Source organism: Pristis pectinata, chromosome 17 (genome assembly GCF_009764475.1).
Source record: "Pristis pectinata isolate sPriPec2 chromosome 17, sPriPec2.1.pri, whole genome shotgun sequence".
NCBI classification, from domain to species: domain Eukaryota; kingdom Metazoa; phylum Chordata; class Chondrichthyes; order Rhinopristiformes; family Pristidae; genus Pristis; species Pristis pectinata.
In genome coordinates this window covers 5335443-5350498 of record NC_067421.1, presented here as the reverse complement: position 1 = coordinate 5350498, position 15056 = coordinate 5335443, and the positions used below count along the sequence as shown (strand labels likewise).

The window sequence follows — 15056 nt, the reverse complement described above, 5'->3', positions numbered from 1 at the left end:
TGTGCAGATTTGGTTACCCTGTTACAGGAAAGATATCATTAAGCTGGAAAGAGTGCAAAGAAGATTTATGAGAATGTTGTCAGGACTTAAGGGCCTGAATTATAGGGAGAGGTTGGGCAGGCTGGGACTTTATTCCTTGGAGCGTGGGAAACTGAGGGGTGATTTTATAGAGGATAGGAAAGGTTTAGAGGGATATGTGCCAAATACAGGCAAATGGGCTTATATAGGCACCTTGGTCAGCATGGAGAAGTTGGGCCAAAGGGTTTGTTTCTGTGCTGTGACTCTATGAATAGGACTCTTAAGTATATTGAGGATAAAAGAATAACCAGAGGAAAAGGTAGGGCCTGTTAGGGATGACAGAGACAATCTGTGTGTGAAGCCAGAAGGTGTAGGTGAGGTCCAAAATGAATACTTTTCATCGGTGTGCACAAAGGAAATGGACTTTATAGTTGGAGAACTCGATGAAGGCGAAGGTGCAAGTCTAGTGGAGGTCTCCATACATAGAGTGGAGGTACTCGATGCCTCGGTGCGCTTAAAAGTGGATAAATCCCCAGGGGCAGATGAGATTTATCCCAGGCTGCTGTCAGACACGAGGGGAGAGATTGTTGGGGCTCTGGCTGAGATTTTTGCATCTTCACTGGCCACAAGTGAGGAACCAGGTGACTGGAGGACGGCAGATGTGGTCCCCTTTTCAAGGGAGGCAGCAGGGAAAAGCCTGGCAACTACAGACCTGCGAGCCGAATATCATCAAGAGGGGATGATCATGGAAAACATTCTGAGGGACAGGTTTAATGATCACTTGGAAAGGCAGGGACTGATCAGCATGGCTTTGTCAACAGCAGATCTTGTCCGACCCTAACCAAGTAGATCGATGAGGGTGGTGAAGTAGATATTGTTTACACGGACTTCAGTGAGGCCTCCGACAAAGTCCTACGAGTAACTGGTCCAAAAGGTTGGGGCCCCACGGGATCCAAGGCAAGATGGATCCAAAACTGGCTTGGCAGTAGGAGACAGAGGGTGATGGTAGAGGGTTGTTTTTGTGATCAGTGCTGGGACCTTTGCTGTTTATAACATACGCAAATGATTTGGATGTGGACGCAGGTGGCATGAACAGCAAGTCATAGGAAAGGTCATTGCACTGGAGAGGGTGCAGAGGAGATTCACCAGAATGCTGCCTGGATTGGAGCCATTATGAGGAGAGGCTGGGTCTGTTCTCCCTGGAAGTTAAGGGGAGGCATGATTGAGGTATATAAAATTCTGAGGGGTATAGATAGGGTAGGCTGCAGGAAGTGAATAAAACTAGAGGATATAGATTCAGGGTAAGGAGTGGGAATCGGAGGGAGACCTTTTATATCCAGAGTAGCGAGTACCTGGAATGTACTGCTGTAGAGTGGTGAGGGCAGAGTCACCGACAGCATTCAGTGAGTGTCTCGTCAAGCACTTGAGTTGCTTAGGCAGGGAAGGCGATGGGCCAGGTGCCAGAAGATGGGATCAATACAGATGGTGCCCACCAGATGTGGTGGGTGAATGGTCTGTTCCCATCTCTCTGACACTATAACTAAAGTCCTCCAATCCAACAGACCCAGCCTCTCCTCGTAACTGCTCCGTTCCAGCCAACATCCTGGGGAATCTCCTCCGCACTCCCTTCAGCGCAGGGAAAAAATACAGAAGTAAAATTACCCAGAGGGTTGAAGGGTGACACGATAACAGCTGTAAGATTTAAGGGGGCTAGAAATTGTCGATTCTAAGAAGCTCCCTCCTCTTCAGAAGCACAAACTCAAAGTTCACCCATGGAAGCCCCCAGATTCTGCCCCTCACCTACACACTTGGATCAATACACAGCAGCCAATTAACCTACCCACCTGCATGTCTCTGGGACATAGAAGGAAACTGGAGCACCTGGAGGAAACCCATGTGGTCACAGTGCAAATTCCACCGAGATCCAAGGATGATCCTGGATCTCTGGTGCTGAGGCAGCAGCCCCACTAACTGTGGCACTGTGCTGCTTTGTCCTGGATGGCTTGGAATTGTTGAAATTTGTTACTGCTGTACGTATCCAGGTAGGCGATAATATTCCATCGTGGTCCTGTTTTGTGCCAGGGAGATGCTGGAAAGGCCTCAGGATATCAGGGGGTGACTTCCTCACCTCAGGATACCCAGCCTCTGAACTGCTCTTGTAACCACACTATTTATGTGGCCAACAGTTTAGCTGCTGGTCAACAGTGACCCCCAGGTTACTGATGGTGGGGGACTTGGTGAAGGTAATGCCATTGAACGTCAAGGTTGCCTGGTTATACTCTCTCGGAGATGGTCGTTGCTTGGTACTTTTGTGGTGCAAACATTGCTTTCTACCTATCAGCAGTTGTTCAACTGTTGTCAAGGTACTGGCTGCTTCATTTGCCGAGGCTGTGAATGGAACTGAACATTGTGCAATCAGCAGCAAACATCCCCACTTCTGATGACAGAGGGAATCTCACTGATCTAACGCTGAAGGTGGTTGTGCCTAGGGCACTGACCCGAGGAACTCCTGCAACAATGTCCTGGGCTGGGATGGTTGACCCCAACAACTACACCTAGCTTCCTTTGTGCAAGCTACGATTCCCATCCACTTCAGTTTTCAGGACTTCCTGAAGCCTCACTCAGTCGAATCCCACCTTAAGACGAGGGGCAGTCACTCTCATCTCACCGACAGATCAGCTCTTTGGTCCACGTTTGGACCAAGGCCGGGATGAGACGTGGAGCTGAGTGGTTCTAGCAAAATCCAAACAGGGCATTGGTGAATCGATGACTGGGAGTAAGTGCTGTTTGACATCATTTTGCTGATGACAGAGTAGATTGATTGAGGAACAATTAGTCGGAGTGGAAGCATCCTGCTGTCCATGAACTAGACATATCTGGACAAGTCTGCACTTTGTCAGGCAGACGCCAGACTTGTAACTACTGGAACAGCTTGGCCATAGGTACAGCTAGTTCTGGAGATGAGATGAGATTTCTTTATTAGTCACATGTACATCGAAACCCACAGTGAAATGCATCTTTTGCATAGAGTGTTCTGGGGGCAGCCCGCAAGTGTCGCCACGCTTCCGGCACCAACATAGCATGCCCACAACTTCCTAACCCGTACGTCTTTGGAATGTGGGAGGAGACCGGAGCATCTGGAGGAAACCCACGCAGACACGGGGAGAACGTACAAACTCCTTACAGACAGCGGCTGGAATTGAACCGGGGTCACTGGCGCTGTAATAGTGTTACGCTAACCACTACACTACTGTGCCTGCCAAGCTGGACACAGCTGGGATGTTGTACCCAATGTTCTCAGCAACTTAATGATATCGAGTGCAGTGTATCAAATTGGTTGGAGACTGTCTTCTGGTTGGTGGGGATCTCAGGAGGAATACTTTATTGAAATTATACAAAATTTATCCGTGTGGATTTAAGAGACAGGGGTTGCATTGGGTTACGTCTGGCTCTTCACTGTTGTCTCATTACTTTCAGGTAAATAGCACAAGAATATCTTTTAGCAAGAGACAAAGGCTGGAAATGGTTTCAATCAAATGTGCAACTTTAGGATGCTCACCGACCGACTGTATTACCTCACCTGGGAGCCTTCAGTGCTAACATACAGTGGTTGTAACAGCAAGCACGAGAATGCCATTCCTCAAAGTGGTTTTCAGGAGACGAAAATTCAGATGAATTGTTTCAAAACCAGTTGTTTACCGATAACAATAATTAATTAGCCTCATCAGTGCCTTCTCCAGCCTTAAATTTCAGAGAACAGTTCATCCCTTCAAGTGCGACTTCTCTCTCTCTCTCACACACACACACACACACACACACACACACACACACACAGAGTGAAGCCCATTCATCCCATAACAATCTACTCTCAGAAGCCAAGAGTAACCTTTTTATTACATTTTTAAACAACAGCAATCAGTCAATAATTTATTAATAATAAACCTAATACATATTCTCTGGTACTAATCAACCATATAGAACCATAGAACCATACAGCACAAAACAGGCCCTTCGGCCCACCATGTTGTGCCGTCCATCAAACCACCCTCACACTACCTAACCCCTTCCTCCTGCATACCCCCCCATCCCACACTCCTCCATGTGCCTATCCAACAAGCTCTTGAACCTGTTCAATGTATCTGCCTCCACCACCACCCCAGGCAGTGCATTCCATGCACCAACCACTCTCTGGGTGAAAAACCTCCCCCTGACATCTCCCCTGAACCTCCCACCCATAACCTTAAAGCCATGCCCTCTCATCTTGAGCATTGGTGCCCTGGGAAGGAGGCGATGACTGTCTACTCTATCTATTCCTCTCAGTATTTTATATAGCTCTATCATGTCTCCTCTCATCCTGCTCCTTTCCAGTGAATAAAGCCCTAGCACCTCAAGCCTCTCCTCATATTCAATACTCTCTAATCCAGGCAGCATCCTGGTAAATCTCCTCTGCACCCTCTCCAATGCCTCCACATCCTTCCTATAATGAGGTGACCAGAACTGAACACAGTACTCTAAGTGTGGCCTAACTAGAGTTTTGTAAAGCTGCATCATCACCTCGCGGCTCTTAAACTCAATCCCACGATTTATGAAAGCCAACATCCCATTGGCCTTCTTAACTGCTCTTTCCACCTGTGAGGCAACTTTCAATGAACTGTGAATATGAACCCCCAGATCCCTCTGCTCCTCCACACTGCCAAGTACCTTGCCATTCACCCAGTGCTCTGCCCTGGAGTTTGTCCTTCCAAAGTGTACCAACTTGAATATGAATTGCTTTCCTGCAATTTACCATCTCCTCAGAGCCTCTTGATTTATCACCAGCTGCCAGAGAATTGCTGTACCTACAGCTTCACAATCCCAGGCACAACCATCAGGGAAAACAGAAACAATTATAAATTTCTCATTTGTTAAACAAAATGAGTAAATTGCCTGGTGGTATGCATCCCACAGCATTTTGTTAGTGTACATTACAGATTCACAAATCATGTACACAAAGTAGCACAGATTAACAGGCTTATAAAAAGCAGAAGGCAGGCACTGGGATTCACTGAGAAACAGAAATGAAAAGCAGGGAAGTTTTGTCAAGTTTGTAATGAACTTTAGTTTGACTACACTACAAATACCACACACAGGCTGGTCTCCACATCGGGAAAAAAATGAGGCAGCACCAGGGAAGAGGCAGTAAGAGACAGTACACAGTTAACGGCAGGTCCCTTAACAGTGTTACGTACAGAGGTACCTTGGAGTCCAGGTCCATGACTCCCTGAAAGTGGCCGTACAAGTTGATAGGGTGGTAAAGAAGGCGTATGGCATGCTTGCCCTTACTAGTCGAGGCACTAAGAGTCAGGAAGTTATGTTGCAGCTTTATAAAACTCTGGTTTGGCTGCATCTGGAGTACTGCATTCAGTTCTGGTCTCCCCATTATAGAAAGGATGTGGAGGCTTTGGAGAGGGTGCAGAAGAGGTTTACCAGGATGCTGCCTGGATTAGAGGGAATGTGCTATAAGGAGAAGTTTGAAAAACTTGGGTTGTTTTCTCTGGAGCGGCAGAGGCTGAGGGGAGACCTGATAAGAGTTTTATAAAACCATGAGAGGTATAGATAGGGTAGACAGCCAGAATCATCTTCCCCACGGTTGAAATGTCTAATTCTAGAAGGCATGAATTTAAGGTGAGGGGGGACAGTTCAAAGGAAATATGCGGGGCAGGTTTCTCTTTATTACATACAGAGTGGTGGGTGCCTGGAATGTGGTGCCTGGCATGCCGGTGGGGGGGGGGGGGGGGTGGGGGAGCAGTGGAGGCAGATATGATATAGGGGTGTTTTAAGAGGCTCTAAGACAGGAACATGAAGGGAGGGATGTGGACCACGTGCAGGCAGGAGGGATAATTAGGCGTCATTAGTTTAATTAGCTTGGGCAGTTCCTGTGCTGTACTGTTCGACACTGTCGAGGTTCACAAGAATATTCCCAGAATTGAGAAGCTAAATCCGTCAGGAAAGGATCATCAAGCTTCTCTCACCAGTCTCACATGGAGGAGGTTCTTGGCCCTTGAACAAGTTCATCTGTGGCACAGGAAAAGAAAAGCTCTGCTTTCTAATAAGTGTCCTACGACGCCTCCCAAAGGGATTGAATGGCATGCATACCTTTAAGGAAAATGTAGCTCATCCCAATGAGGCCGGGCTGATCCGGTGCAATGGGTTATGGTGGGAGCAGACTGACATGGTGCCAAACTCTGACACAGACAATCGGTGTTGTAAATCCCTTATCACATTGGTAATCATTGGCTCAGCTTAAACATTAACACAAACCCGTGCATCAGGCACACCTGCTCGGACACTGGTGAATCGGTGGGAAGGACAATCTTGTTCTGAATAAGTCCCACTCGAACAATGCGTGGCTGGCGGAGTTGCTCTGGGGCTGCCTCAAACCCAAAACCCTGCAGCTCAAAGTCCCCCTCCTGGGACGCTGCCACAGCGCACTCTGGCAAATCCAGTGTCCTGAAAAAGACCAGAGCAAACTTTCATCATCAAAGGCTGAAAGCTCGAGTTTTACTTTAGTGAAGATGTATAACAATATCTTGCCTCGGCTTCATTTCTTGAATTATCGTGAACAGATGATTTAGCAAATTTCGGATACCTCCTCTCGTCCTAGCACCTTGCTCTCCCCAGTAAATTCTTGCACCCCCACATCAGACAGACAGACAGGCGCGCACGCACGCACACACAGAGAGAGAGAGAGAGGAGGGAGACTCCCGCTTCCCAAGATGGAACAGACTCGAAGAACAGTGTTGAAAATTACAGGGACAGGGCCAATCCAGAGCCGAATCCCTGCAGAAACCCCAAGGATACAACAGGTAAAGGAGAGCCAGTAGTTATCCCGCTGGTTCAGATGCCAAAAACAGAAAGTGCTGGACACACTGGGGTCCGGCAGCATCCGTGGGGGAGAAAAGAAACACTTCAGGTTGACGACTTCACCAGAAACCAAGCCTGACAGAGGGTCTTTGACCTGAAGCACTGACCCTCATACTCTCACAACACTAAGGTATTTAGACAAATACTTAAAATATCGTGTCATAGAAAGTCCTGAGCCAAGAGTTGAAAGACAGACGAGTACAGATACAGACACGATGGCTGGCACAGATACGGTGCTTCCCTTCTGATGCTACTTCAGAGTACCAGCACCTACAGTTTTCTCCCCCCGTTCACTGCCATTTCAGATGCCTCCTCACTTCCCCCAGCACCTTGGTCTGTCTATCTATACATCAGCTGGGCATAACTCTTCAGAGAACCTTGCTCATGTGGTCTTTCGTCTTAATCATTGCTGATTCAGAAGAGATCCTGCCCACAAGGTACCCCATTCCCACAGGAGGAAGGCCCAAGGAGGAGAGGTACCAGCTCAGATCCTGGAATCATACGACTTATGGTGGAATACTTCACATGGGGAAGGGTGCGAGGTGGTGGGCATGTGTATTGTGAAGAGTCATGGCTGTCACTTGACACCACTGATCACCTGGTCGAAAGTAACATCACTGCCAATCAAGGTCTGGCTCCACCTACCCATTAGTCCACACTTGACCATTGGCCTCTGTAAACACCTGTGTACCTGGCCTTGGGCCATTGACTCATTTGAACTACCTGGGCTGGACCACCTAATCCTCCAGCCCTATAAAGAGTGCCACATGTGTGTGGTTCTCTCTCTTTTGACTGCTCCAGAAACTGTGAAACAACGCTGAAGAGACCATTGTGTGCACTTCCATAAGGGTTAGGAGTGTCCTAAGTAGATTCCCGGTAGCGTAGATCTGTGCCTGCACTGAGTTGAGGGGTGGCAGGCATCTTATTGTTTCTTCCTTGATTGTTTGTACCCAGCTCGTTGTGTGTGCATCTCACCCTTGTTGCCATTCCCCCCATGTTTGTGATCACCAGTGTGCACGTGTTCCTATTTATCCTGTCCTGCGTTTGTCTTTTATAAATAAATCATTTTAACTCCAAAGACTGTGTCCAGAGTCCTTGTCCCTCGAGACCCTCGAACTTGTCTCACAACATTATGGTGCCTGAGGGCTGCTGTTGGCAAACTAGCAAGGAAGCCAGCTTCCTGGAGGGACAGGTCACAGACCAGTTCTGCTCCAGGAGCCCAAACCTGAGCCGCTTGAAGCAATGGTCCTCAATGCCTTTGGTTCATCACTCCTGGGCCTGTCAGGAAGTTCAGAAAACCTTCCCCCAGTGGTCACACTGTACCAAGAGAAGACAAGTAGTTCTGTAACTCATCCAATCTGTACAGGTCCCACCTTCCCCGGAAGAGATCCCAATGATCCAAAACATCTATCTGGTCAGGATCTTAAGTTTCAGTATCATCCTTCAGTCTTCCAAGAACAAACCCATACACAGTCCTCCAGATGCAACCTCATCAATACCCCATACAAATGCAACAATACTTCTCCATTTCTAAAATTCAACCTCGTTGCAATGAAGGCCAATGTGCCAATAACTATTCGTAGTATGCAGGTACAGCTTTTAGTGATTCATATACAAGAACAACCAGATCACTCTGTATGCATTTATAACCTCGCTCCATTTAGACCATTGCATGTCTTTTGATTCCTCCTACCAAAGTGCATGACCCTCCCCTTCCTACATTAGACTCCATTTGCCAACCTTTAGCCCAATCTCTCAGCCTATCTATAACCTGTTGCAGAGTCGGAATATTCTCATTGCAACATGCCCTCCCACCTATTTTTGTGACATCGGCAAACTTGGATACCTTATACTTTGCCTCCTCCTCCCCATCATTAATTGTGAATAATCGAGGGCCAAGAACTGACCCTTGGGGCACTCAACTAGTTGCATCCTTCCAGCCTGAAAAAGACCCATTTATTCCGACTCTCTGTCCTCTATACGCTTACCAGTCTTCGATCCATGCTAACACACTTTCCCCATTACCATGAGTTTTTAATCTTTTCTGGCCTATCTATTGAATGCGTTCTGGAAATCCAAACGTACTTCAGCTACAGTTCCTCCTCTGCTTGTTACATCCTTGCAAATATGTCAAACAATTTTCCTTTCATAAAACCATGTGGACTTAGTTTGATCACATTAAACGTTTCCAAATGACTATTTCTTCGTAAACTATAGACTCCAGCAGCTTGCCAACAGCAAATTGGCATATCGTTTCCCCACTTTTTGCCCCCCCTTGAACAAACGGTGTCACATTTGACCCACTGAGTTCCTCCAGCAATTTGTGATTTGCTCCACGTTCCAGCATCTAGTCTCTCGTGTCACACTCACAGTTGGGAGTATGAAGAGGGAACAGAAAAGATTCACCAGGATAATGCCTGGGATGGACCATTTCAGTTATGAGAAAATAAATTGGAAATAGTGGGTTTGCTTTCCTTAGAACAGACGAGGATGATAGAAGTATAGATAGTGTGGAATTTATCCCCGTACCAGGGGTGTCTAAAACTAGAGGCATAGGTTTAGGATAAGGGGTAGGAGATTTAGAGGAATCTTTGGGAATAATTTCACCCAGTGGAGTACACTGCCTGAGAGGCTGGAGAAGGCAGAGACTCTCACATCACACAAGTATCTAGGCAAACATTTGAATCACCAAGGCATGGAAGACTACAGACCACAGTTAGTAAATGGAATTAGTACAGATAGGTACTTCATAACCAGTGTGGACTTGGTGGGCCAAAGGGCTGTCTCTGTGCTGTGTGATATTGACTATTAAAATCACCTGGTTCACTTTTCCATCTCCACTATCAACTCCCCTTCTTGGGGCACTTTCCCAGGCAACTACAGGAGATGTAGCACCCAAACTATTACCTCATCCCTTCCCATCATTGTCTTGCATTTCTCCCAGTTTGGTGAACTGCACTCAGTACTCACAGTATGGTCTTCTCTATACTGGGGAGGGAAGCTATTGGAGATGATTCTTAGGGATAGGATTTATGAGCATTTGGAAAACCATGGCCTGATTAGGGACAGTCAGCATGGCCTCGTGCTGGGCAGATCATGTCTTACTAACAATTGAGTTTTGAGGTGGTGACAAAGGTAACAGATGAAGGTAGAGCTGTGGATGATGTCCACAAGGTGTTTGGTCCCTCATGGCAGGCTCATCCAGAAGATTAAGATGCACAGGATCCATGGTGAATTAGCCGTTTGAATTCAGAATTGGCTTACCTATAAAAGACAGCGGATAGTGGTCGATGGGACTTAGTCTCGTTTGAGGTCTGTGACTAGTGGTGTTCCGCAAGGATCCGTACTGGGACCTCTGTGATGTGTAGGATGACTTGTAGGAAAACACAGATGGGTGGGATAGTAAGTTCGCAGATGACACAAAGATTAGTGTAGAAGATTGCCAAAGGATACAGTGGGATATAGATCAGTTGCCGATATGGGCGGAGAAATGGCAGATGGAGTTTAATCCAGCCAAGTGTGAGTTGTTGTGCTTTGGGAGGTAAAGGGACAGTACACAGTTAATGGCAGGACCTTTAACAGCATCGATGTACAGAGGTATCTTGGGGTCCAAGTCCATAGCTCCCCGAAAGTGGCTACACAGGTTGATAGGGTGGTAAAGGTGGCTTATGGCACGCTTGCCTTTATTAGTTGAGGCATTGAGATCAAGAATCCAGAAATTATGTTGCAGCTTTATAAAACTCTGGTTAGGCTGCATCTGGAGTATTGCATTCAATTCTGGTCGCCCCATTACAGTACAGGAAGGATGTGCTTTGGAGAGGATGCAGAAGAGGTTCACCACGATGCAGCCTCGATTAGAGGGTATGTGCTACAAGGAGAGATTGGACACACTTGGGTTGTTTTCTCTGGAGCAGCAGAGGCTGAGAGAATTTTATAAAACTATGAGGGGTGTAGATAGGGTACACAGCCAGAATCTTATACCCAGGGTCAAAATGTCGAATACTAGAGGGAGAAGCATTCAAAGAAGATGTGCGGGGCAAGATTGTTGTTTTCTTTGAAACAAGCAGAGAGTGGTGGGTGCCTGAAGTGCACTGCCAGGTGTGCTGGCGACAGATATGATAAAGGCATTTAAGAAGCTCTTAGATGCATGAATATGCAGAGACTGGAAGGATATGGACCATGTGCAGGCAGAAGGGGTTAGTGTAATTAGGCATCATTAGCTTAATTAGTTTGGCATAACATGGGGAGCCGAAGAGCCTGTTCCTGTGCTGTGCTAAATGTGGAGTGGGTGACCAGTTTGCACAACAGCCAAGTTCAGTCTGCCATGATGACCCAGAGCTACCAGTTGCCCTTTGCTCTAACTCGCACTCCCGCCATGCACGTGCTTGGAGAACAACAGCTCACCTCCTGTGTAGGCACATTATGGTCCTTTGGACTTAATACTGAATCCAACCGTTTAGATAACCAGGCAATTCTTATTTATGTCAGAACTGGCAAGGTCATTCACCAGTAACATTCTCAGTTTTTGTCACTCTGTCCACAGACACACAGTGCAGAAGGGAGCTAACTACACCCCACATCCATGCCAACTACACTAATCAGTTTCCAAAACTCCATGGCCTTTCATCTGCATACCTACCACGTTGTGAGAGGACCTGCCTCACCCCTCACACAGCGAGCACCAGGTTCCAACCAGCCTCTGTGGTTGAAAGTCCTTCCCCAAATCCCCCTCTAACCCCTTACACTTACCTTTGACCTACGCTGTGGTTATGGGCCTCTCTACCCTGAGAAATGCCCCTCACTATCTCTGCCTCCCAGGAATGTGTACATCACACCCCACCCGCTCCAACACAATCTGGGAAGGAAGGAGTGGGGTGGGGTGGAGTGGGGGGGGGGGGGGGGGGGGTGTGGTGGTGGGTGGTGTGCTCGGTGCAGGGAATCCTGCATCCCACACCTGCCCAGGACCGGTGGGGGTGACATTGGGGAGGGGGGGGGTCCGTGGGGTGACTACCTGCTCAGGGGGTGGGTGATTCCCTCCACACTGAATGCAGGAAAGGACCCCAAACCCAGCCACCCCCCATTGCACCCCCTTACACCACCCCCCCATTGCACCCCACTACACCGCCCCCCATGCGCGCCCTAACCACCCCACCCCCATTGCACCCCCTACACCACCCCGCCCCAACACCACCCCCATACACCGCCCCCTACACCACCCCCACCCCCCTACACCGCCTCCTCCCCATTGCACCCCCCTACACCACCCCCACCCCCAATGCACCCCCTACACCACCCCACCCCCCATTGCACCCCCTTACACCACCCCACCCCCCATTGCACCCCACTACACCGCCCCCCATGCACCCCCTACACCGCGCCCCCTCCCTATTGCATCCCCCTACACCGCGCCCCACCCCCCATTGCACCCCCTACACCGCCCCCTCCCCAATGCACCCCCTACACCGCCCCCTCCCCCCATTGCACTCCCTACGCCGCCTCCTCCCCATTGCACCCCCCACGCCGCCCCCTCCCCCCATTGCACCCCCTACGCCGCCTCCTCGCCCATTGCACCCCCTACACCGCTCCCTCCCCCCACTGCACCCCCTACACCGCCCCCTCGCCCATTGCACCCCCCCTACACCGCTCCCTCCCCCCACTGCACCCCCTACACCGCCCCCTCGCCCATTGCACCCCCTACACCGCTCCCTCCCCCCACTGCACCCCCTACACCGCCCCCTCGCCCATTGCACCCCCCCTACACCGCTCCCTCCCCCCACTGCACCCCCTACACCGCCCCCTCCCCCCACTGCACCCCCTACACCGCTCCCTCCCCCCACTGCACCCCCTACACCGCTCCCTCCCCCCACTGCACCCCCTACACCGCTCCCTCCCCCCACTGCACCCCCTACACCGCTCCCTCCCCCCACTGCACCCCCTACACCGCCCCCTCGCCCATTGCACCCCCTACACCGCTCCCTCCCCCCACTGCACCCCCTACACCGCTCCCTCCCCCCACTGCACCCCCTACACCGCCCCCTCGCCCATTGCACCCCCCCTACACCGCTCCCTCCCCCCACTGCACCCCCTACACCGCTCCCTCCCCCCACTGCACCCCCTACACCGCCCCCTCGCCCATTGCACCCCCCCTACACCGCTCCCTCCCCCCACTGCACCCCCTACACCGCCCCCTCCCCCCACTGCACCCCCTACACCGCTCCCTCCCCCCACTGCACCCCCTACACCGCCCCCTCCCCCCACTGCACCCCCCTACACCGCTCCCTCCCCCCACTGCACCCCCTACACCGCCCCCTCGCCCATTGCACCCCCCCTACACCGCCCCCCACACGGCGAGTCTGCGCAGGAGGCCGCGCACAGGCCGCTGGGATTGTAGTTCCCGCCCCCGCCGTGGTATCGCGGTTTTTGGCGGTGGGAACTACATCTCCCAGCAGCGCCCGCGGCGCCGCTCGGCTCACCTGAGTTCCTTGCCGTAGAGAAGCCTGTGGAGGTGAGCGAGCTGCTCGGGGCCGGGGCCGGGGGTAGACCCGGGGCCGGGACTGGCCTCCACGCCGCCGCCGGCCACACCGCTCGCCCTCCCCGCTAACATGTTACCTCAGCCGCCGCCACCCACTCCTCTCCGAGGCTCGGCGCAGACCAGCGGGCCCGCCCCTGCTCCTGATTGGTGCAGGGATGTGGGCGGGGCAAGGCGGGCCATTCGGCCCCTCGGGTCAAGCCATTCGGCCCCTCGGCTGATGGGCAGCAGGGCACCCACAGGACCTGCAACACCCGTCCTTTCACCTCTTCCCACCATCCAGGGACCCACACAGTCCCTCCAGGGTTCAGCCAGGCTTGTCTGCCGCACTAGGTGTTGGCAGTGTGGCCTCCTCTCACACAGGGTGCAGCAGCTGAAGCCACTGCCCTCACAGCACCGGAGACCCAGGTGCAGTCCTGACCCCCGGTGCCGCCTCCGTGGAGTTGACCCGTTCTCCCTGTGACTCCATGGGTTTCCTGCCGGTTCTCTGGTTTCCTCCCACGTCCTAAAGACGTGCGGGATGGTGGGTTAACTGGTAAATTCCCCCAAAGTGAGATAGGATAAGATCTCTTTATTAGTCACATGTACATCGAAACACACAGTGAGATGCATCTTTCGCGTCGAGGGTTCTGGGGGCAGCCCGCAAGTGTTGCCACGCTTCCGGCGCCAACGTAGCATCCCCACAACTTCCTAACCCGTACGCCTTTGGAATGTGGGAGGAAACCGGAGCACCTGGAAGAAACCCACGCAGACGCGGGGAAAACGTACAAACTCCTTACAGACAGCGGCCGGATTTGAACTCGGGTCGCTCGCACTGTAATAGCGTTACGCTAACCGCTACACTACCATGTGCGGTGAGTGCTAGAATCTGGGGAGAGTTGATGAGAATGTGAGGAGAATAAAAAGTGGTATTAATATAGGGTTAGTGTAAGTGGGTGGTTGACGGTCAGTCATGGCAGACTCAGTGAGACAAAGGGCCTGTTTCCGTGCTGCATCTCTTTATGACTCTAAACCAAACACAGCTTGAGTGATAGCTTGCAGAGCACAGTGTTCAGTCCACAGGAGCGACCCTGAGTTTCTGGTCGCCTGCCACTTTAATTCTCCATCCCACTCCCACTCTGACCACTCTGTCTATGGCCTCCTGCACTGGTACGACAGGACACAACGCAAGCTTGAGGAAAAACAATTCATCTTCTGTTCTGGGTATGTTGCAGCTTCAAGACTCGATAGCAAAGCGTTTCAGTTACGAGGGGAGACTGGATAAGCTGGGTTTATTTTCCTTGGAGCAGAGAAGGCTGAGGGGGGTGTGATAGAGATGCATAAACTTATGAGGAACATTCATAGGGTAGACAGTGGTAAACATTTTCCCCATAGCAGAGCTGTCTAAGACCAGAGGGCATATGTTTCAGTAAAGGTGTAGGGGGTTTAGAGGGGATCTGAGGAAGTTTTTTTCCATCCAGAGTCTGGAAGGCATCGTCTGAGCAGGTGTTGGAGGCAGACTCTCAAAACATTTAAAAAAGCATCTGGACGAGCATTTGAATTGTCATGGCATAGAAGGCCATGGACTGAGTGCTGGTAAATAGATGGGTACTTGATGATTCGTAAA

General features: G+C 50.7%; 1 protein-coding gene across 3 annotated transcripts in view; it reads right to left on the bottom strand.

The window, feature by feature from the left end:
* upb1 (ureidopropionase, beta) overlaps positions 1–13583 on the bottom strand; it is an 82139-nt gene extending 68556 nt beyond the window's left edge. For all 3 annotated transcript variants that reach the window (XM_052032061.1, XM_052032063.1, XM_052032062.1), the window contains exons 1-2: positions 13395–13583; positions 6336–6507 (exon numbers count right to left, since the gene is read on the bottom strand). In XM_052032061.1, coding sequence (XP_051888021.1) covers positions 6336–6507; positions 13395–13525 — 303 coding nt within the window. In that variant the 5' untranslated portion in view covers positions 13526–13583. The remainder of the gene's footprint in view (positions 1–6335; positions 6508–13394) is intronic.
* Positions 13584–15056: the final 1473 nt, after the last annotated feature.